Source organism: Macrobrachium rosenbergii, chromosome 47, assembly GCF_040412425.1.
Source record: "Macrobrachium rosenbergii isolate ZJJX-2024 chromosome 47, ASM4041242v1, whole genome shotgun sequence".
NCBI lineage: Eukaryota > Metazoa > Arthropoda > Malacostraca > Decapoda > Palaemonidae > Macrobrachium > Macrobrachium rosenbergii.
The window spans coordinates 33,270,814-33,296,159 of record NC_089787.1 but is presented as its reverse complement, the minus strand read 5'-3'; the positions used below and the strand labels follow the sequence as shown (position 1 = coordinate 33,296,159).

Below are 25,346 nucleotides of genomic sequence, written 5' to 3'. Positions count from 1 at the left end.
TAAGTCATGTCTGTACATATCTATGTGATGTGAAATGGTAAAGGACTGGAAATGCTGTAAAAGAGGTCTTGGAGACTCACAGAACATTTGAAATTTTAGAAATGAATGGATTTACTAAATTCATTCGTTCAGTAGATCTCGTAGGTGGCATCATATGGGATTTTGCTGATATGATACGTTGTGCCATAGCGAGTTAGGCAAATGTCACCAGCTTCACTTAGGAAATAAAGCAAGTAGCTGTGGGTTTATCCAAATGTGTAAGGTCGCGGGAGAACTGATTATATAGACGCATTTTAAGGTGTTCCCATTTGTACTTATCCTTCTTGTAGCAGACATTGAATTGGGGCCCACCACGGGATAAACGAGAAGGATATTTTGAATTTTGGGTTGAATATTAAGGAGAATTAAGACTGCTTGCGTGATAATGGCACGAAAGTAATGTCAGATAATTAAATTTTTGGCACGTGAGTTCTTTTATATATTAGTTTAAACCCAGTGATATTAGGTGATGAAATACGATAGTCATATATATATATATATATATATATATATATATATATATATATATATATATATATATATATATATATATATATATATATATATATATATATATGTTTTGTGTGGCATGTCTCACAAATTTTGGGAAAGAAATAGATCATAACTGTCGTGAATTTGTCTGTGATTTTGCGATTGTGCACAATTTAGGAAAAACTCCTTTATTATTTTGCATATTGAATAGTATCGTCGATCCTTGTTTAAAAAATCCAAGAGCGGTGAAGATAAAATTTTGCATTTAAGATTAAATAATCCTATTTTTTTGCTTGGACATTTTATTAACTTTGGAAAGTAAAGACACACTTGAAGGATGGGTGGCAGCGTAACTATTTTCTCACGAGTATCAGGTATATAACATTTTAAACCACAACTCTTACAGTGTATCGCATAAGAACATTCAAGTTTATTCATGGCCCTTTTTTCATATATGAAACATCGTTTTTAAGTAAATATATTAAATTGTACAGTACGCTAATGATTTAACACCAAAGGACTGTGATTATAACTTTGCCTTGGGAGAAACACAGGTATATGGTAACTCTGATGGGGTTAAACCTTGGTTCCTGTTTATGAATACAGAAACTGATGCTTGACAGATGAAAGTAAACGGAACATTTCACTGGTCTGAGTATCTTGGGCGCTTCCACTTGGCAGTCCAGCTATTATGCGCGGAAAGGAATTAAAAGCGTGGTCGCATTAAATCTACAAAATAACACAGCTGAATCCCTTGCTGTGATTAGGTTCCGTGGCTTGAACGGCTTCTGAGAACACTTGTTTGAGGTTATTCAGTTCCTTAGCCGAACATTCGACGTACCCTGCCATTTTGAGTGACTTGGCAACCTTCCTCCCTTCTGCAGCCTTCACAGTATTGGTCGCCTGCGAGGAGTTTCGTAGGTCTGATTTTGTACCTGCAGCAGAAATCGTTAGATAATGAAAGTTCGGTAAATGTTCATCACAACCTTGTTATATTTGCGGCTGCTATAAGACTTACAACCTGTTCTCTTCTCTCTCTCTCTCTCTCTCTCTCTCTCTCTCTCTCCAGTTTAGTAGTCACTTTCATATCCGTTTCATCTTTGCTATTAAAACCTTAAAATAGCTGACAGTGAGGTGTGGTTTATTCCTCCAAAGCTTTTAAACTTAACATAGACTGAGGTTATGAACAGTGTAAACTGTGCAATGTATATCCCACGTCTCCTTAGCTTACAAATAATGTTTGTTAATAATTTTCTCGTATTAGTTTTTGCTAAATTCGTTCTTTTTCTTTATTTTGTTAGTTGTAAATGACTTGTGTGAGCTGTGTTAAAGATCTTACGCATTTACAGATTTTGCTCTTATAGATTTTGTTATGAGAAGTTATAAGTGCTGAAAATTTAGAATTAATTTTTTTAAATATGATACGGTCCTTCTTCAGTAATTCATGATTAAGTGAAGAGATTCAAAACCTGTAATTTAAATCTTGTATTTGGGTTTGGAATGCTTAGAAGCTAGGTTCTTGATACTAGTGGTTATTTACTTACAGCAATCCTTTTCAGTGAGTTATACGTGTTAAGTTATGAGCTTTATTTGAAAGACCTTTAAATCCTTTCTTCTGTTTATTTTCTTTCTGCTTGAAAGCAAAGGTTGCCTGGATCTTTTTAGGGGTATTCTTTAAGAGCAAGAGTTAACACTGGCATAAGGCCAGATTAGTCATGACAGCAACCTTATGTTTTGTTCTTGATCTATATTATTATTATTATTTATTATTATTATTATTATTATTATTATTATTATTTTTATTATTATTATTATTATTATTATTATTATTATTATTATTATTACTCAGAAGATGAACCCTATTCATATGGGACATGGTCACAAGGGCCACTGATTTGAAATTCAAGCTTCCAAAGAAAGTGGTGTTCATTTGAAACTTTTCGAAGTAACACTGGGTAATAGGAAATATAGAAAGAAGAGATCGGGTATTAAAAGAGAAAAAAATAAAGTAACAAATCAATAAATAAATAGACAAAAATGTGAGTAAATGATTAAAATACAAGAACTCAGATCCTAAATACTGACCAACCAGGAGGGTAGGAACAGTGTCTCCACATTCCTTTCGTACTTCTGGCAGCCAAACCTGGCGAACGTTCTCTAAGGAGTTCGGGTTGTCGATGCTGAAACATACCAGGAATACACTTGCCTGTAAGAAAACAAGAATAAATTTTTGGTTAATTTGAAGAAAGGTTTGAATTTCAAATTATACTTGTGTATATATATACGTATATATACATATATATGTGTAATTGTAGAATATATATATATATATATATATATATATATATATATATATATATATATATATATATATATATATATATATATAATGTGTGTATATATGCATATGTATGTGTACTGCAGAAAATATATATGTATATATAATGTACAATATATATATATATATATATATATATATATATATATATATATATATATATATATATATACACATTATATTTACACACATATATATATATATATATATATATATATATATATATATATATATATATATATATATATATATATATATATATATATATATATTCACAAGCCTGCGTTTGCCATGTAACAGTCAATTAACATTTGCAGTGATCTGTGAAATATGAACAAGGAGAGACCCCGAGTTATTGGCTCATTCCCTGAATGGGAGCATTTAAGTGAGCAATATAGATGAAGAGGATTGGTAGACCGTCGTTTCCAAATTGCTTCATTGCTTCGTTGAAGTTATCCAAGTTAGACAAAATTCCATTTGCTCTACTTTGCAATATATTTATACTATTAATTCCATATTTTGTTTTTAATTTTATATCTCTGTGTTTTTATGTACGTTCACCAAAGTAACAACGTCATTAAATGACTGAAGTAACGTATTGAAAATAACTTGGTTGTCAGCATTGTACATGTAAATGACAGATGAAGTGTGATTATTGATATTTCGTGGCTTCCCTATGTTATTATTGATGCAGCTGCTTATAGTCTCATTACGAACGTCTATAAAAAGGGAGAGAAACAGTTTCGATTGCTAGCTGTTGAGCCGGTGAATTTATTGGCTATAAATGGGAAAAAAGATGTTAAGGCATTATTGAAATTGACGTGGGAATTGCACTGATAAAAAGAAAGAAAAACACCAATGAAAAGAAGGATCATTAATAGCTTTGTAGATGAAATTATTGCATTTTATGCATTGACTCTTGATGAGTGGTGTGATGTTAACAAATTTCTCCAGATCCCAGTCACCTGTATTTGGATGATTTTTTTCCAATAATGTCTTTTTATTTACCTTGAATTGAATCATTCCAACAGCCATTACCTTTGTTTATCTTTGTAAAGAAATTATTTGAAAGTTTAGATATTTTATTTGTGAGATTCAAGTCATCTCACCATGTTTCTCAGTGCTTAAACCTATTAATTTCGTTGGCAGAACACTGCTCAGTAAACTCGTCATCGTAAAAAAAAAGGAATTTTTTTAAGTTGTAGAATAATTGATTAAAAGACGAGTATTTTTCAAACTCCTAATGCCAGTTAGCTTCTACCAGAACCAAATGAGAGATAAATCCTGAGGAAATGTAATAAATGTGATAAATGTGATGTTGGAATGGCCAGTCCAAGGTAATTAAAGGGACATTATTAGAAAATAATCCAAATACAGGTGTTTGAGAGGATAACGAGAATTTTGCTAATATTACATAACTCATAAAGAATCAGACGAATAAAATCCAATAATTTCATATACAAGGATACTGCTGATCCCCTTTTCAACGACGCTACCTTTGTATTTTTTTTATACAAAGAATGAAAAGAACACAAAAATTTTACTTTATGTGATCTTTTTAAATGTAAAGTATTCACCATGCACCCGATAGCTTCCGTTTGTGTCGTACAGCTTTAGTTTACGATCTCTTGTCGTGTAAAAAAAAAAAAAAGGAAAAAAGTCCTTTTTCAGAACAAAGGTGTGTATCCTAACGTCAAAACACCCATTGTTTTGATTCCTTTACACACCATTGGTATTTTGAAAGCTTTCGTGCATAATTCATCATTTCATACTTTTTGCTTTTATTGTAATATTTTTCCTTTCTCGGGTCGCAAAAACAACAGCTATTAATGTCATTATTTATAGAAAATAGATCTACGAGTCGTTATCTTTGATTTAGCCAAATGTTTGTTCCCTTATTTTGGTGACATAAATAAATTTTAACCTAAAAAATGTACATATTAATTATTGTTTGTTCTAGGACGGAGGTTTTCTGCGTATTCAAACCGGTTTTTTTTTTGTTAGTTTTTACGTTTTATTTTTCTTTGTATATTGAGCGTTTTTAGTTTAACCTTGAAGTTAAAAAAAATCTTTTAGAGAAACTGCGGAATTGTATCTGTTTCAGTAGGAATCACGGACTCTTTATGAGAACTGCAGATATTTGAATTTTTTTTTTTTTTTTTTTTATAGGAATCCCGTATTATTAGTCTCCTGTTTCAAGTGCTGGCTGGGAGTGTTAGAGTTGGTTCTTAGCCAGTCGAAATTATTACTCTTCTGGAAAATAAACCTAAGGTCCTTAACCAGTTGGTTCTTAGCCAGCCCTAATCCTTCAGGCCAGAAGAGCTGTCAACCAGCTCAGTGGTCTGTTTAAACTAAGATACGCTTAATTTTTTCATGGTGCCTTTTAGATCCACTACAGAAAACGCTCTTCCGTTAAAGGTAAGTGGGACTGGTATGTAAAAATGCGAGTTTTTGGCCATTAGGAACGAGGAAGCTATATTTTCTTTGTTTATCTTGGACTCAAGGACAGGTGTCCTGCTTCTGTATTGAATTGTCAGCTCCCTTGGTAATCCTCTGTGCAATCTTTGAATCTTGTGTTTTTAGTTTTCTGTAAAAGAAAAATATTGTGCCGGCTTTGTCTGTCTGTCCGCACTTTTTTCTGTCTGCACTTTTTCTGTCCGCCCTCAGATCTTAAAAACCACTGAGGCTAGAGGGCTGCAAATTGGTATGTTAATCATCCACCCTCCAATCATCAAACAAACAAAGTTGCAGCCCTCTAACCTCAGTAGTTTTTATTTTATTTAAGGTTAAAGTTAGCCAAATATCGTGCTTCTGGCAACGATATAGGATAGGCCACCACCGGGCAGTGGTTAAAGTTTCATGGAGTTTGGCTCATACAGTATTAAATCGAGACCACCGAAAGATAGATCTGTTTTCGGTGGCCTTGATTATACACTGTACAGAAAACTCGATTGCGCCGATGAAACTTCGGCGCATTCTTTACTTTTCTATTTTTTCCAGCTTCCATTGAGAGATAGATAGAATGTAAGGCATTAGAAAAACAAAAATGTAACCGTTATTTTACTTTGCATACAATATCAGGACGTGCACATTACCCTACTCGCATTTCCGCTTAATGAAAGCTGATTAGCGTGAGAGGCTCCTATAGTTTATGTTGGTTAGACATATCAGAATCAGCAGGAAGCCTTGGGATTGGGAATCCAACTCCAACAAAGTCAGATGAGTGAAAGTGAATTCCTACTAGAATCTATGAGGATGTATGGTCTGGAAATGTTGAAGGGCTTGGCCGTCTCAGTTCTGTATTGTGTTAAACTCTGCTCAACAATTTGATTATTATAGCAATGGCATCTAACTACGGGGCCCCATAGGGGGTTAGTGCCGTCAGTGCACCTTATGCGGTGTACTGTAGGCATTACTTAAGGTTCTTTGCAGCGTGCCTTCGGCCCCTAGCTGCATCCCCTTTCCTTCCTTTTACTGTACCTCCTTTTATATTCTTTCTTCCATCTTACTTTCCCCTCTTCTCTTAACAATTGCAACTGCAAGGTTTTCCTCCTGTTACACCTTTCATACCTTCTTACTGTCAATTTCCGTTTCAGCGCTGAATGACCTCATGGGTCCCAGTGCTTGGCCTCTGGCCTAGATTCTATATTCGGTTCAGTTCAGTTCAGTCAGTTATATTTACGGGATTCGAAGTCTACTTTTCAGCATTCCTCAGTTACTGTAGTGTCAGAAATCCTTTTATTATGGGTTTTAGTTTGCTTTGTGACTTCTATGAGATTTGGCACTAAATACCGTCTAACTCATACATTGAATCCGAGATTGTGTTCACTTATACTAAAATGCTTTAATTGCCTAGGTATTGCATTCTGGGGGCCTTTGTCAAATAGTATGTTGAAGTATGAGTAATTTATTGGTTTTTGTATTTTGAACCTTGTAGGAAGTTAGATATAATTTTTCGAATTTACTAAAGACCTGGTTAGAGCCATTGATGTTTCACTATAGTAGCATTGCTGTTTTGCAGGCTACAAGTTTGTTAGTTGATGTCGCATAACAGACTGGTCTAATTTTTTTAGATGGTCTTGATACATTTATCATTTGGTTTTTCACCTATTAGTGTTATGTATCAATCATTCCAGTTGAAAATAAGTTGGTGGTGCAACATATTACTTAAGAAAAATCTCTCATAGCCATATTATGTCGATGAATTTTTTTTTTATCTATCGGGAAATTCTTTGTTTGAAAGTTCTCGAAATACCAAGGTACAGTTAACGATGGTGATAGGCGAGATGAGACCACAGGGAATGGGTGACAAGTGAAGGACAGAAAACACTGCAGTTGAAAGTCGAAGGGGTGCTGCAGAGAACCTTTAGTAACGCGTGTTGTCTTGTTCACGTGGGTGGTGTTCTGCTGGGCAACTTTTGGTCCCATCTTCATTGACATCCAGACTGGCACATATACCACACTGACATAAAACTGTATAAATGTCTGTCTTTTCACATCTTTACATTTTTAACAGGTTTTTTTCTGGATATTCTTTGTAGGGGGTTAATGCTGTCAGTGTAACATACGTAGTTCACTGTAGTCATTAATAAATGTTCGCAGAGTCGCTTCGGCCCCTGCCTGGAACCACTCTTTAGCCTTTTAATTCCGTTCTCACTTCCTTTCCTCCATCTTGCTGTGCAACTACTCCATATCCTTCTTTGCACTGCGAATGGCTGAAAGTGCCAGTGCTTGGCTTTGTAGCCAAATTTTGATAAACCATAAATCCTCTCTTTATCTTGATATTACAGGACACAAAATTTCGATAAGATTAATGCGGTTATCGAGGAAAATTGAAAAATGTGCAATTATTTATGTTAACTGAAACATCATTACTTTTTTTTCTCTCATCCTCTTTCTCCTTAATCATAAGCTTCACAGTTTGGTATTGTACTTTGTTTTACTTTGGTTATTCAGTTTTTCTTAGCTAATGCAATCAAAGATTACAGAACACTTGGGCCCCTCCTGTTTTCACGATCACAGTGTAAAACACGGGTTTATTTATTTATTTATTTATTTATTTATTTATTCTTTTTTTAATTTAAACGCTGGCGTGTTAGATAAGACGATGGTATTCAGCTCGGTTTTCTATAGTTACTGACAATATTGACTTTCAAAAATGATCAGGGATTTTTAGAATTTTACAGCTGAGTGATTGTATTTGTGAGTAGTACCCTATAACAAAAATACAGTAATTGGCGACGAAAGCATTTTATTAGCAAAAGTGCAGAAAAGTAATAAAACTGAGTTAAAATCCCGCGAATAATGAAAATACCGTACCCTCTCCCAGCTTTCGTGATTATGCTGGAAACAATGAGAGGTTTTCTAAATTTTGCAGCGTAATGCAACATGAACTTTAATCAGTGCCAGTTTAACCATGGAGCAGTAAAAATTATTTTTCCTTCCAGGACAATTTGAGATGATTAAGAACACTTATGTCACTGAACACTGAAATAATGATTGCCTCCCACGTCACTGAAATTGGAAGTGATAAATGCCGCATCATTGTCCCAGAGAGCTCTGTAGCCTAATTGAACTAGGTAGAGATAACGACCTCATATGTCATTTTAAATTGGGAGTGATAAAGAACTTGTCACTGAACGTTGGATTGCAGCTATCTTTTGCTCAGCTGTTGTGCTTGCATGATTATTATCTTTTGCTCAGCTGTTGTGCTTGCATGATTATTATCTTTTGCTCAGCTGTTGTGCTTGCATGATTTTTCAACTCTAGGTTTTTATTTGCTGCGAAGTCGTTTGATGGAAGAATTGAGATATAGAGTAAATAATAAGTAATGTGATTATGTGACGTAAGCATCATACATCTTACCCCTTGGTAACATAGAACCCTGCATCTGTCAAAGCCCTCTTGGCCAGCGGTGTCCCATAATGTGAAGTTGTATTTTTTGCCGTCGAGTTCTATATCACCAGCGTAGTTCTCAAATACTGTGGGTATGTACTGTGGGTCAAACACCCCCTGAAACAGAGAGGACAGTTTTTATAATTAGGAACATTATTCTGAAGAACCCATTCTGGCTCGTTCGCTCTCTCTCTCTCTCTCTCTCACACACACACACATGTATTTTACTGAGGCACATTTTTGTAGAAAGGAAATTTACCAAATCATCTTTGTCGAAAGGAAATTTAACATTTTTCTTCTTTCTCGTAAGTCACCTTTTCAAAGCAACATTCGACTTGTCCACTAATTTATTTATTAATATGTTTTAAGGGTGGATTAGATGAAGATATAAGATTCTGAGCAGATCAAAGGTTAACTGAGTTCTGGTAAGGTAGGGGATATCCATTTGAAATTTCCACTGTTAACTGAGAGGTAACTGGCAACCTTTGATTACAGCTGAGAAAACTGAAGCATTTCCTCCTTATCTACTTGGAACTGATTATAAAGGTTGTTTAAAGCTGCTTACATTTTGTCATATATATTTACGGAAAGTGTGTGATCTGTATATACATCACTGTATAACACACACACACACACATAATATGGTTTGTGGGCATGTGTATACACACACATAGAACCGAGTTCGCTTCCAGACTGGCTTTACAAACAATTGCAGAAATGAAGAAGATGCTTTCAGGAAAAAGCAGTAGCTGCACATACCAAATGTTTGTGTCCAGGTGCAGTGGTGTATGCAGTTAAAAATATCCATATTGTGCAGCGATGTAAGGAATTGAAAAATCCATATTTTGCAGCCGTGTGTGGAATTAAAAAAGAATCCCCGAACTCTTGAGTTCGAGAGTGCATCTGACAGCTTCCAAATACCAGTATTGAGGAAGGTCTTAAGTTATTATGGAATTCCCTTTAAATAAGTAAAGGTAATTGAAATTACTCATGAGCGAAATAATTGCAGAGTTAATGTTGAAGTGGTCGTGTCAATAAGTATAAACCTGAACGAGAACAATACTGCTCCTAGAATTTTCAGTATTCTTTTGACTCCTAGAACCCCAAGAGGTACAGTCTGTTAGTTCTGGGTACTGTTGTTTTCTAGTTATCTCTAATATGCATACCCGTGCTATGATTCGCCTTATTGGTTTGACGTTTCGAAAGAATAAGGTGTTTCAGTAGTCTAGTTCTCTGTAACATTCTATTTCTTCCATTATGATTTGAAGGACTTAGGCCAATGGTTCTCAACCAGGAGGGAATTCTCCCCTAGGGGGGAATTTCAGAGTTTTGGAGGGGAGGAATTGTGACCACAGGTTGGCAGGCTCAAACTGGCTCTAGGACCACACAAAATGCAGTGTGCATGGGTCCGCACTACTAAGACATTGTTTGGAATGCACCTTTTGAGGCAGACAATTTTGGAATGGGGGGGGGGACATTCTGACATGGTGAAAGGGTGCATGGGCCAAAAAAGATACACCCTTAGTTTAAAAATGAACCAGGGTTTATTTTCAAGATCTGTACTCGCAAATCAATGTGCCTGATGTGATTTCTTTAAACTGACGATATTATTAAGCTTGGGCATGACGGCTTTCTGTTGCGGTTCTTACGTTGGTGAAAGATATTTTTTAAATCGAAACTTAAAGACTGTTACGTCCGTCTAACTTCTGAAATAAGAATATAAAAGGGCTGGGAATTTGACCTTATGGTAATTATTTCAGCAGAATCACAAGTGAAATTCAACAAAGACTACATCAGAGGAAAATGATTTTGTGCATATGCAATAATGCAAATACTTCAGAGCACGAGGGAGAAAAATCTCACGTCACATTTGAGCGATAAAAACAAAATGCATTGAGCTCATGATTGGACTTGATGGCATATGCCACGCTTAAAAAGATATTGACAGACAGATCTATCACTGAAATGTTGTCAAACACCGAAATTCGGAAAATTGTGCAGTGGACATATTTTATAAGCCAGTATCATTGAGTGGTATTTTGGATATTAGCTGAAAATGGCCCGATTCAAAACATTAATTTTTGAAATGGCTGCGAGCTATTCAGCTGATGCGGAGGCAACACCAGTAATGGTATGGATGTATTGTCACGCTTTTATTGCAAGCCAGGACACAGGGGACGATGAATATGCTCCTACGTAGGAAAAGAGATGGGTGTGGCGGCTACATAATATGTAGACGGATGGGTGCCGAGTTTAAAACAGGCACAAATACCCACTCACTCAAAAACACATATGCACACTCACATGTACACAATAGAGTAATTACAGTATAGAATGTGTATATGGCAATAATAAAATATATTGTATATGAGAGTATATATGTATATATATACATATATATATAAAAATATAAATATATATGCTGTATATATGTGTGTATTATATGTATATTATATATAATGTATATACATTTATATATACTGTATATGCATAATAAGCATTATGAATATATATATATATATATATATATATATATATATATATATATATATATATATATATATAATTAAGTATATTATATATAATGTATATACATTTATATATACTGTATAGCATAATAAGCATTATGAATATATATACAGTGTTTTATATATATATATATATATATATATATATATATATATATATATATATATATATATATATATATATATATATATATATATATATATATATATATATATATATATATATATATATATATATATATATATGTGCACATAATGTGCATTATGAAAATATTTCAGTATTTTAATTGGTGGAATGTCATCAAAATGATATGTTTTTATGCTAGAGGAGGTAAGAGGAGAATGCATTTTTTGCACTGAGCAAGTAATTATTTGGTTTAAACTGTAGATAAATGAATTATAACTCGTCATTGTCATGTTCCTCCCGAGTGGCAACAACGTTTTTGAAATGCGGCACAATTTTTGTCATCGGGAAAGAATTTTTCATATAGCGTCTTTTAGTGTCGTGTTTGCAGCAAAACTGAACCTGTTTTGTAATGTAAATTTGCGGTTGGTAGATCTCTTCCGCAGTGAAAAACGCACTTTTATAAAAAAAAATATTATATATATATATATATATATATATATATATATATATATATATATATATATATATATATATATATATATATAAATTGAGATTGCTATGTTAAACAGTTTTATTATTGCGCTTTCAAATTTTGTGGAATTAAATTTTATTATTACTATTATTTTTTCTTGTCTTTCACAGTCATCGTATTCGACTGGGTGGTTTTTATTATTATTATTATTATTATTATTATTATTATTATTATTATTATTATTATTATTAAGTGAATTGATATCTGTCTATGCTCCTCGTTATTCCTGATATGGATAAGCGATTAAGTTTCAAATAAAATATTTCATGAAAGAATATCTGGTATTAGAATACTTAACAGCTTAGTATTTTATCCTGAGCAGTTACCGAGTACGTTTTATAAAATGTGAAAAAGTGAGTGGTCGTCATAGTCATAACCCTCAGAATAATTTGCTGCCCTTTGTACATCATCCTAGAGAAGTTAAAGATTTTATTTTATATCTGAATAATCATGAATATTTCGCTCATCAGGATTTTTTTTTAGGTTCTTCTTCTTGATGTTTTTCTGTTTCCTTTTGCAGTACCCTTTCCATCCTTCACATTGTCTTTTTCCTCACATAGTTTGTCTTTTTCATTACATATTTTTTTTTATAAAGAATTTCGACATTGTTTCTGTTAGTGATATCGTTAAAATTTTCTTCCTTTTTTTCTCTCATCATGTTCTTTCCTTCCAACATTCCACCCCAGATTTATTATCCAACCCCCTCTTGAAATTTGTTTCTATCTACCGTCACTTTATTCTCTTGTGTGGGCAGGTACGAGTAAAGTTCGGAGGTCACAGTTTACTAATTTATTCACAGAACATACACACACAGGTCAGGGGCTCGTGCGAGCCGAAATGTAGCTTCTGACCCTAGACAGGTGGAAACAGGGATTAAGTACAAGCGTTTGTGTTTGATAACGGAGAGAAATAGATAGTTATAAAATGGCACGGGATATCGGGCTGAAGTTCTTACTTACATGGTTGGAAAGCTGGCAGTGCAATACATACAGTGGTAACAATACGTGAAATAGGACAATAATAATAATAATGAAGATTTTTTTTACAGTAGTCGTTTGAGAGATGGTACGTTTCTTTCGTCCGCGTGTTTGGCTCGCGGGGCAGTGCTTACCGGAGTAGGGTCGACGTTGTGGGCCCTGTACCCTCTTTCTACATTATTTCAGATTTTCCCCTTGGCACATTTGTATGGGATTTTTCTCGTAATTGTTCTTGTACAGTATTCTTAGTTCCTTTGTACTTTCTGTTTCTATTTTCTATTAACTTTTAATGCAAGTTTCATATTTTTCTGTTTGTTCCATTTTATTTACCGTTTTTCTAGAAAATTTCCAGTATCTAAAAATCATCGCATTTTTCGATTTTACCCCTCATTGTGTTCAGTACTTTTCTTTAACAATTTTGCAAGCATGTGTTATAAGATTTAGGATTTGCTATAAACTTTCTTTTCTATTTTTCGAAATTCCTCTTTACATTCTACCTTCACTACTAACTTCATCCCTTCTCTCTCTCTCTCACTCTCTCTCAGGCGTCATTTTACAATTCTGTTTCGATCCACATATTTCTTTTAGGTAGTTTTCCTCAGGTTTCTTTTCCAGTTTTCATTTCCTTACCATATTTACTAGTGTTATCTTTCAACAGCCCACCCTTCTTCCCTCCCCCACCCTCTCCACCCCACACACACTTTTTCCCATCCTCAAACTGCTTGTAACCTTAGCTTTCATCGTCCCGCATTAGCCTCGCTTTAATATTCTCGGTAGCCGTTCTGTGAAGGACTGGCTCTTGGTAACAAAGCAGGATTAAAATCCGGCGGAGGAAACTGTCTGTGTGTGTGTAAAAATTTCTGTGACATAATTTTTAAGTTTGCACCGTGGGATACTTTTTATCACTTTCTATCTTTCGCCGTTCGTTTCTTGTTTATTTGTTTCGCTCGTTACTCCCAGCATGTTATCTTGCATTGCTTTCCTTATTACATTTAATCTCTTATTTCTGTTTCTCCCAGACTCCGAGCTCTTTTTTTTTTTCATGCCGGTTTTTTTTTAACATCTTTCGGTTTGGTCGTGTCAGTTTTCCATTTCCCAAAGTTTTTCTTCACGAGATAGTTCGTGTTTTTTCCCCTTCTAATTTTTTCAACTTTCTCATCCCTTCTTTCAGGTTGTTTTTAATCAAAATTTTTCGATTAAATTCTTCGTTTTTATTTTTCGATCCTCCGGTTTTTCAAATTTCGTTCCGTTTAATATTTTTAAGTTTCCCCAACGCATTCTCTTTTTTTAATTTTTTTTTCTTTCGTTTGATCTTTCATTTGTTGTTTTTGTTCCTCTTTTCAACTTCATTTTATTCTTCACCTTTATATTCGTAAGTGTTGTCACTTCTCCGGCTTCATTTTCTAAAATCAACCGTATTTGTAAGCCATGAAAATTGTACATACCCTGGCTTTGTTTAATTTGTCCTCTATTTCTGCCATGTTAATCCTCCAAGTGTGAAAAATTAACGAAGGGTTTTGTATATTTGAATAATTATTTCTATGTAATCTAGAATGTCCTCAGGCTATTTTATTAATTTCTGTACATGTCTGAGGATCATCCATCTTAATTCTTCTGAATTACCACTGTAGTTTGTATGATTTTCTTTTTCGCTTTTATATTGATGTAACTCTTCACATACTCTTTAATTCCACTAGGGAGTTTAGGTTTTTACCCATATCCTTGTGGGTGTTTAGGGACTTATGGGTCAGTGTTAGGATGTTGGAATAATAGTTAGGATGTTGGAATAATAGATGGATAGATTTAGATGGAAATGGCTGGGGATATATACTGGGTAACCCCATAATGTAACCTTTGAAACATCAAGTCTTTAATTGTTCTTGGCCTTAGGTTGTTTTTCACGTATGCCCATTCATAGCGATCTATTATCTCCTAAACTCTTTCTTCTCCCCCAGTTTCTCTTACCGAACTTTCTGTTGAACATTTCTCAGTTGTCTTCCTGTTACTCGTCCGCCGTACCCTGTAGTGGGGTTAGTGCAGTCAGTGCTCCTCATGCGGTGCACTGTAGGCATTACTTAAGGTTCTCTGCAGCGTGCCTTCGGCTCCTAGCTGTAACCCCTTTCGTTCCTTTCATATTCTCTTTTTTCCATCTTGCTATCCACACTCTCCTAACCATTAATCCATAGGGCACCTGCGAGGTTTTCCTCCTGTTACACCTTTCAAACCTTTTACTGTCAATTTCCGTTTCAGCGCTGAATGACCTCCTAGGTTCTAAATTCTATATGCAATGCAGTGCAGTGCAACTCGTCCGTCAAAAATGCTTTCCATCCTCATTCTGACCTGTGTTTCATTTCCTTTATTTAATTCATTGACCCCTTTGCTTCCCTTCGTCTACAGTAGTTTTGTCTTGTCTGTCATTCTAGGAAAAGTCTTTTTGATGTTTCCTCCCTGTGTCAAGTTTTCTTTACATTTTTTTTTCTGACGGCGTTCTTCTTCTTTTAAATAGATTTACCAGGACTTACGTGGCTAATATACCGAATTTTATTTTCAAAACTTAATGTTAGAAGGTTATTACTACATTTATTTTCTGGCTGGAGTATCTTTATGAAAGTGTTTCTTACTTATTTTTTCTATTACTTTACCTGTGTTTTGTTTTTCTTTTTCTAACATTTGGGCTTTTTTATTTGTATGCTTACCTAACAAATTGTTGACCCTTTTTCGCTTGTTCTTATGTTAAACAATAATGGTAGTAATAAGTTTAAAATTAATATGTGGCCAAGAAACCGGAATTGGGTATTACTGGTATCCGAATGATGCCCTATTACTGCAGGAGTATGGGCTACTTGTTAAACTTCTGATTTACATTGGAAAGAATCAGAGTCAAATGATTCAGTATGGTCAATTTAATAACGAAGCTTGCACCTTATAAAGAGGTCGCGAGTGTCGGCACCTTGTTAAGAAGCTCTTGGGAGCTTAGTTTTCTCAGTGTTATCGTCATGTTTGTGCTACCACAGGGATCCTCCGTAGGGGCTAGTGGCGTCGGTGCACCTCATGCGATGCACTGTAGGCATTGCTTAAGGATCTTTACAGCGTCCCTTCGGCCCCTAGCTGCAACCCCTTTCATTACTTTTACTGAACCTCTGTAGATATTCTCTTTCTTCTGTCTTACTTTCCACCCTCTTCTAACAGCTGATTCATACTGTAACTGCGAGGTTTTCCTCCTGTTACCCCTTTGTAATCTTTTACTCTCAATTTTCCTTTCAGCGCTGAAGGACCTTATTGGTCCCAGCGCTTGGCCTTCGGCCTAAATTGCACATTCTGTTCTATTCTTCGTGTAAATTAAATTTATTCCATGTTTACCCTTTATTTCATGTCATTACAACCTAGTTTGTGTAGCCTCCGTCAAATAACGAACAGCCTACAGCACGTGACGTTCCAGAACGAACGTTAAAAAGGATCATTGTTTGCCAATTGATTTTGACTCTTGCGCTGTTTGACTCGGAGGCTCAGTGGACCGGATATTCAATTAACCAGTGAAAATCGTATCCAAGCTTACCTGTCATTTTTGTACCTGGCCCAAAATAAACAAAACTTATGCGACTACTTTATAACCCCAGGATACGAGCTCCTGAATCTCATGTCCGGATGTCTAGGGGTATTGGAGAAGAAATATAAAAATGGTTTTATGACAGAGAAAATGTTTGCGTTTCTCTTGGTGTATGTTCGTAGCTTACGTAAGTGTCAGACAGTTCATTTATTTTATAGTTTACCTGTGAACCTTTTTGACTTTTCAATAATCTCAGTCACGCGGGATAAACGTATAATATTAAAAAAATGGCATCTTCATGATTGTATTCTGTTAAGAATGTTATATAACATGTTGACAAATGTTCACGAGGTTTGTAGTCATTTTAACGTCTCACCATTACTTCATGGTTACTTTCCATGTTGAGATTATGCATTCATTGAGGGAGGTGCTAAATCCCACAATAATACCTAAATAAATCCGTCTACATTCATGCAATAATTAATGTCAATGGGTTTTTAATCCTTTATGAAAACTACTACACTCAGTAACGGGTGACATTTGTCATTCTGAGTCCAGAAAACCTAGGCAGACTTTGATTCACAACGTGAATGTCACCGATGTTATCAGAATGCTGCTTTGCCATCAATTTTCCAAATGATCTTTCAGCTGTCAAAGTGTCATGCTTATGATAAAACCATATATTGTCTTCCGGTCAGTCGCCTTGAGTGCGATTTTAGCTGTTTTAGCTATGATTTTCAACAAATTAAGAAGCTTGTAACTTGGGATTTATTCTCACTAAAGTACAGTTTATATTTCAAAGCCGATTAGAAAATGATTAGACGGATTAGTTCTTTTTTTAAAAGCGAGCACTCACACGTGATTGGTTTATTCGTTAGAAAGAAACTGATAACAGTTTTTAGGTGAATAGCACTTGTTTTGTTTTTAATCTTTCACTTTTTCAATGTTCAGATATCTCTTAAGTACCTTTCGTTGAAAGATACATTTCAAGCACGTGTCAAACTTGGAAACACATGCACATTTCAAGCACGTGTCAAACTTGGAAACACATGCACATTTCAAGCACGTGTCAAACTTGGAAACACATGCACATTTCAAGCACGTGTCAAACTTGGAAACACATGCACGAGGGGAGACGAGCAAAGAGAGAAGGAAATTATTCTGCCGCTTTTGACCTAATTGCCAAGTGGCACGCTCACTTGATGGTCTTAAGCTTTGATGTTTGACGGAACGGAGAAGAAATGCGACCTCTGGGAGATCTAAAACGCGGAGAGCTGACGCTGAAGAAGATGGAGATATGTCATTCTCTCTCTCTCTCTCTCTCTCTCTCTCCCCTGATTTCTTACGTCGTCCTTTCATGGCTTAACTGTAATTTAACTATTCTCTCTCTCTCTCTCTCTCTCTCTCTCTCTCTCTCTCTCTCTCTCTCTCTCTCTCTCTCTCTCTCTCTCTCTTTCCCCTGATTTCTTACGTCGTCCTTTCATGGCTTAACTGTAATTTAACTATTCTCTCTCTCTCTCTCTCTCTCTCTCTCTCTCTCTCTCTCTCTCTCTCTCTCTCTCCCCTGATTTCTTACGTTGTCCTTTCATGGCTTAACTGTAATTTAACTATTCTCTCTCTCTCTCTCTCTCTCTCTCTCTCTCTCTCTCTCTCTCTCTCTCTCTCTCTCTCTCTCTCTCCTGGTTTCTTACGTCTCCTTTCATGGCTTACCTTTAATTTAACTAAACTAAACTATTCTCTCTCTCTCTCTCTCTCTCTCTCTCTCTCTCTCTCTCTCTCTCTCTCTCTCTCTCTGTACTGATTTTTTACGTCACCCTTTTGTGGGGCAATTATAATTGGAATTGCTTTTAAGATGAATCAACGGAGGAATAAATAAATCATAGAATAAATAAATCATACATTCCATATTCATACTAAGTAATTCCAAGAGAAGAATGAATGAATAGACAGTACGGTGAAAAACTGTGACAAGTTCCTTCGTTGTTTGCAATGGCATGGTAGTTGCTTTATAACCCCACCCCGCCCCCCAAAAAAACAGGCTATTTAATTCCTTTTGTATAAGGGCATAAATTTAAGTCTTTCATGTTTGCTTCATTTGGTTCTGCTCATGTAGAACTGATCTTCGTTCTTCCTGGTATTTCCTGATTTTCGGTTTACCTTAAGGTTTGTCTTAAGAAGATTTCACCCATTCACTCAGCCCTATATCTCTTCGCCCCTATATTATCCCTCATCAACAAACGCTTCCTTGTTATTGACGCAAGTTTCTCTTACGCAAAGCCAATTTTTGAGTGACCTAGTAATTCTCTTTGATCAGTTTTATCTTTTCCACTTTTTGATTACCCACCTTGCCTCGTGTAATGTATCTCTCTTGTCGAAAGTTTTCATTTTTTTTTTTATTTCGTAAGAATTGTAATCCACTTGTATAACTTCGTCTTGCCCTGCTTTTAAGGCGATTATTTAGTTTTCAGGTATTTTGTTTACCTCACTTTTTCCCTCGGGCCCTCTTAGCGTTCGTTATTTCTGATCTTTTTAGTTTTCTGTAAAAGAAAACTATTGTGCCGGCTTTGTTTGCCCTCAGATCTTAAAAACTACTGATGCTAGAGGGCTGCAAATTGGTATGTTGATCATCCACCCTCCAATCATCAAACATACCAAATTGTAGTCCTTTAGCCTCAGTAGTTTTTATTTTATTTAAGGTAAAAGTTAGCCATGATCGTGCTTCTGGCAACGCAGCAACACAAGCCACCACGGTCGACTGAGAGTTTGATGGGCCGCGGCCCATACAGCATTATAACGGGACCACCGAAAGAGAGATTTGTTTTCGGCGGCCTTGATTATAAGCTGTGTAGAAAAACTTCAGCTCATTTTTAGTTGTTTGTAATATATTTTGCTATTGCGGTAAGATGCCTTTATTCTTACGTGAGTGTATATTTTAGGTCACCTTCAGCCACCTTTTGACGTAAAATACAGTAGATTATGTCTAGAGGATAACTGTGTTCAGGGCAAGAGCGAATACTTATTTTTATATTTATAACGTTATATATTTTATTATTAATTGTTTGGTTGGTGTATATAAAAAAATACCCAAACCACAACATTTTGTACACACCGTTTGCATCATCCTCAGAATTTTTATGCTTCCTTGTTCACCCGTTTCGATTCCTCGTATCGTTCAAGTTCTGTTTAATCTTGCGGATTTCCCCAGCTTTAAATATTGATTGGACACGCGAACTTTTGTCCTTGAGCGAGTACGGTTTACTGACGTACTGCAGCGGCAAAAAACTTGAAAGTTTTTCCAATTTTGGAATGAGTCTACGGTATGTGTAAACTTTCATTCAGTGTTTTTAAATCTTGGTGCACACGCATATACCTACACAAGTACGCACACACACAACACACACACACACACACACACACACACACATATATATATATATATATATATATATATATATATGATTATTATCATTTTGTACGTGATATTTATCATTTATCACACATTATATACAGGTGAAAAATAATTAGAGACTTTTGTACGTGATTCATTTATCCAGGTGAAAAATAATATATATATATATATATATATATATATATATATATATATATATATATATATATATATATATATATATATATATATATATATATATATATATGTGTGTGTATTGTGTATATATATATATATATATTTATGAATATATATATATATATATATATATATATATCATTTATATGCATATATATGTGTATATATAATCATGAAGCTACAAATGTCGCTTAATATCAAATTCACGCTACCTCGGGAATATCCCCGATGGGGGATTATCACCGCCGGGGAATTCATAAGTGATAAGTGGGCTGGTACTGGTCGTGGGTTCGAGACTCGGCAGTACCAGTCCATTTATCACTTATAAATTCCCCTTCGGTGATAATTCCCCACCGGGGATATTCCCGAGGTAGCGTGAATTTAATATTAAACGACATTTGTAGCTTCATGATGGTATATAAATCACGGTGTGATAAAAAATTTCATGAGTGTATATATATATTATATATGTATGAATATAATATAATATGTATATGTGTATATATATATATATATATATATATATATATATATATATATATATATATATATATATATGAATGTATGTACATTTAATAATTAACCTAAAACTAATTTTTAGTTTTAATACGGTGTCCGGCAAATGCCGAAAAATAGTTCACTTCAATCATAATTGTGCTTTCTTTGCATATGATATTGACAGCAGAAATAATGATTTCCTTTCTTTTTTTTCACTTTATATCCTGCCAAGAGGCAGATTTTTCTAAATTACACGATCATTATACTCAAGTTTTCTTTAAAGTTAATAGTTTAAAAGAAAAATTTATGCTCTTATTACTCATTATTTTGCAACTTTAACGAATAATGTTTGAAACTCATAGTACCGGTGGTGAATTATGAAGAATTCTCTGTAATCAGAGATTCTTGCTTTTTTAATCTTTAGAAAGGAGATTGCTAGAAGTGAAAAAGCGCGGATATTCTGAGAGAATTATTATCCTATATTTTATTGTTAATTATTTACAAAGTCTCTGATAATGATCGACAATAATCCTGTATTGAGTATTACCGGTATTAAAATGGATGATCTTTTTTCAGAGTTCAAGAAATAGTGAACTATTAAATAAAAGGAGAGAATGAAAGAGAGATGGTATGGAAGGTATTATAAGGCAAGGGGTGGGGAGATTTATGTTAACTAAAGTTGACTTAATTATAGCATCGTTGGAATAGCAGCAGAATAGAATTAGTGAGAGTAATGGGGTATAAATACAGTTTCATGAATGTGTCCGTGCTTTGTCTTTAACAGTCCAAATTACAACTGGAAGACTGAGTTATAAGGATACAGATTAAGTGAAAGCACTATGAAATTTGTTCTTGCACGTTTAACAAAATAGTTCTTTATAGGACTTCAGTATGGCTTATCTCTACTTTTAAAGAAATGCCAACTTTGACAGTCCCAATTTCAACTGGAAAATACATATTAAGTGAAATCACTTTAAAATCAGGTCTTGCACGTTTAACCAATCAGTTGTTTACAAGACTTCAAGATGGCTTCATCCCTACTTATAAAGAAATGACAGAGAAATACTTGTCATGATCTCTCACCTGTGTATAAGCAAGGAGGAGCGACGTCTTTCCGACAGCGCCATCACCTACAGCCACGATCTTTAGGACTCGTCCCATTCCCGACATCTGCAAAAGGATTAGGGATATGCAGTTAAGCTGACTCGTTTGAATCATCAAGATACTGAATTGGTTACAAATTAAAACAAGTAAAAAATGGGCGGAAGTTTCTTGGGTGCAATCGAGTTTTCTGTACAGCGTATAGTGCTGTACGAAACTTTCAGTCATGGCTCGTAAAACTCTCAGCCGCGACCCATGAAACTTTCAGCCACAGCCCGGAGATGGCCTGTGTTGTTGGCATCCATGGCGGTGCCAGATGCACGATAATGGCTAACCTTTAACCTTGAATAGAATAAAAACTACTGCGGCTAGAGGGTTGCAATTTTGTATGTTTGATGATTGGAGGGTGGATGTTCAACTTACCAATTTGCAGCCCTCTAGCCTCAGTAGTTTTTAAGATCGGAGGGCGGACGGACAGACAAAAAGCCATCTCAGTAGTTTTCTTTTACAGAAAACTAAAAATGAAGGCCTCAACTAGGAGTGGCCACCCAGTGAATGTTTTAATTCTTGTTCATCGAGGTCCATTCACCCTTTCTTGATATATCCTGCGACAGAAAGAACAGGTTTAAAGATCTCCAAGGAGGATACTGTATTTTCGTTTTGACGATGCAATAAAGTCATCTACTTCATATGATTTACAGCGGAATACTTGGAGAAGAAACATGCCCATTGGCTTACTAAAAAGAATATTTCGAATTCGTTTTGACGAATGTAATGAAGTCATCTACAACACATGATTTACAGCGGAATGCTGAAGAAGAAACATGCCCATAGGTTCACTAAAAAGAATATTTCGAACGCGGCAGCCTCCTTTTAGTAGTTTTACAATTGCGGGATTATTCTGTAGTGCATGTTTTTATTTATGCATGTACGCAGCTGTGTGGTAGTTTAAACAGATTGTTTTAGCGAGTTATTACGACAATGAAATTTACTATTTAGCCAATTAAATTACTCTAAAACCTTTAAAGGGCATTGGGGTAAATTGATGACCAATTAAACCTGAGTTTAGTTTTACCCACCACTAACTAACTGTGTGCATTTCGTCCTGTTTTGAGCAGCAGTAAAAACAATATATGCAGTAGGAATTGTTACATGGCAGTTTATTTTTGTTTTCAGTTCGGAAAACGTAGAAGTTATAGGCTTGATGAGGTTCCAAACTGACGATATTACTGAAAACAGACTTTATTCACATTTTTCAGATGATTTTTCTCTGCTCTTCAATTTGAAGAATTTTTTATCTTCAAAATTATATATATATATATATATATATATATATATATATATATATATATATATATATATATATATATATATATATATATATATATATATATATATATATATATATATATATATATATATATATATATGAAGCTTTGTATACATAACTTAAAATATAAAACACAACTTATATATATATATATATATATATATATATATATATATATATATATATATATATATATGTATATATATATATATATATATATATATATATATATATATATATATATTATATATATATATACATACACATATGTATGTGTATATATGTATATATATGTATATGAAAGGTGTGTTTTTATATTTTTAACTTATGTATATAGCTTTATATATATATATATATATATATATATATATATATATATATATATATATATATATATATAAAATATAAAATCTTCAAATTGAAGACCAACGAAAAATCTCTTGAAAAATGTGAATAAAGTATGATTTCAATAACATCGTGGGTTTGGAAGCTCATCAATCACGGTGTTAGAGTAGAGAATGATTGACAATTCTCAGGGGATTATCCCTTCTCATATCCCGTTGTCATGATAAGAATAGAATCTTACGAATTACGTGACAAATGAAAAATGTCAAGAGGTATTCATATTCTGGGGTTTGTCTAAATGTCACTTTTTTTTTTTTTTTACATTAAAGGTCCTGTCCTCAGCACGTTACACAGGATGTTGACTGCGATTAGAATTAGTCTCCAGAATAACATTTATCCGTCAGTTTCCTCCCTTTGCACAAGGGTGTGTTTTTCGTTCGACCTTTATTCGAATATCAGATTTGTCTTTATTCATTTGGCCGCTTTCAGTTTTTTCATTTAACGAAAACCTTAAATATTCAGTGCCATATGCAGATTATTTTTTCTGGTATTGAATATAGCCTCATTCCCGGCATGTTCGTCTGCGCCAGATTTTACTTTGTTAAGGGCATAACCGAATAACAGGCTGTTGCAAAATAGATATTTTTCCCCCTTCACTGTAGCTTGCAGAGTTTTTCTTTCTTGGGATTTTTCTCCCAGAGTGATGGCAAACTCGGTTTCTGTAAACAGATCAAATATAAAACTCAGGGAAAAAGGTTCAGAACTGAATTCCAGGTTTGTGAATGAAAAGAGAGAGAGAGAGAGAGAGAGAGAGAGAGAGAGAGAGAGAGAGAGAGAGAGAACTTGTTTTACGTTTTAGGAGTGCTTGATAATACGTGGCCATGTTAGGTTGCGTCCAAGACAGTATTTCCTCATAGCCTTTTTGTCATATCCATTGGTTCGGGAATATGCATCCTTTTATTTCAGTTATAACTTCATTCTCTGTTGCTAGTTATGAGTTTTATCAGTGACATTTAATATGAATGAAATGATCCATTGTTTTTAATCTACTTCCTTCTTTTATTTGTGATGGGTATTCCTAAAAACAAAAAAAAAACAAAAAACTAACTGCATCCTGTTTTCGAAACTATTGCCATCTCTGAAAACATTAGTCTTTCTGTTGTTTGTACGAGTTGGTTCACGTTGGGGTGTTGTGGGTGGATCCTTTGCTGACGTTTTCGTGTTTCGTTGTTATTTACCACTAAAATAAATTTGGTTTGGTTCCTTACTTTGAAATAAAGTATTGAATGAATGTAGAATTCAGTTTTCACCAAATGAGGTCTGCCCTTCACTTCGTTAGTTAAAGCTGTAGACACATCAGCCATTATCACTCTTCTTATTTGTGCTGTGAATGAGCTAGATTCAAGGAACTTTGCCCTTTTCTGTAGTTGTGGCATGAAACACTAAAAACAGGAATAATTACTGTTTTTAGATATTTTGTGAAAGGTGGGATAAAATTGGTAAATTATTCTGAACGTCGGTGAAGGCTGAATTATCATATACTGATAGGCAGCACTGTGTAGGTAATAACTTAGGGGTTTTTAAATTATTATTTGATTAAAATACACACACACATATATGTAAGTATTTATTGAATTTTCTTCATGTGTTCAATCAGAACAAAATAAATTCTTAGTATTTCATTTACCTTTTCCTCAAATATGTTGCACCTGGTAAATAAGGACGAAAGGCATTCTGAGAGATGAATCTCTGCCAACCATTTCATGCAGAAAACGAGTTCTGGCCGGTCGGAAGTGGGCCTCACCAATTCGCTTCCTCCCTTTCCAATTCTCCCTCTCAGTCCGGTTTTAGCAATTCTCGTCACTTTGTAGACACCTGGATGTGTCCGAGTTAACTTTATAGGCATCTCGATGTCTCACATGCCTCAGACTTGACTTTATAGGCATCTGAATGGCTCTTGTAGGCATCTGGTCGCCATGAGTTGTTTCTGACATCATTGCCCTTTCAGGAA

General features: G+C 34.6%; 1 protein-coding gene across 1 annotated transcript in view; it reads right to left on the bottom strand.

Annotated features, from left to right (window-relative positions):
* Positions 1-876: 876 nt before the first annotated feature.
* LOC136830750 (ras-related protein ced-10-like) overlaps positions 877-25,346 on the bottom strand; it is a 41,275-nt gene continuing 16,805 nt past the window's right edge. Inside the window, exons 2-5 of the mRNA XM_067090617.1 lie at positions 21,643-21,729; positions 8,735-8,881; positions 2,617-2,737; positions 877-1,466 (exon numbers count right to left, since the gene is read on the bottom strand). Of these exons, the coding sequence (XP_066946718.1) occupies positions 1,261-1,466; positions 2,617-2,737; positions 8,735-8,881; positions 21,643-21,729 (561 nt within the window). The 3' untranslated portion in view covers positions 877-1,260. The remainder of the gene's footprint in view (positions 1,467-2,616; positions 2,738-8,734; positions 8,882-21,642; positions 21,730-25,346) is intronic.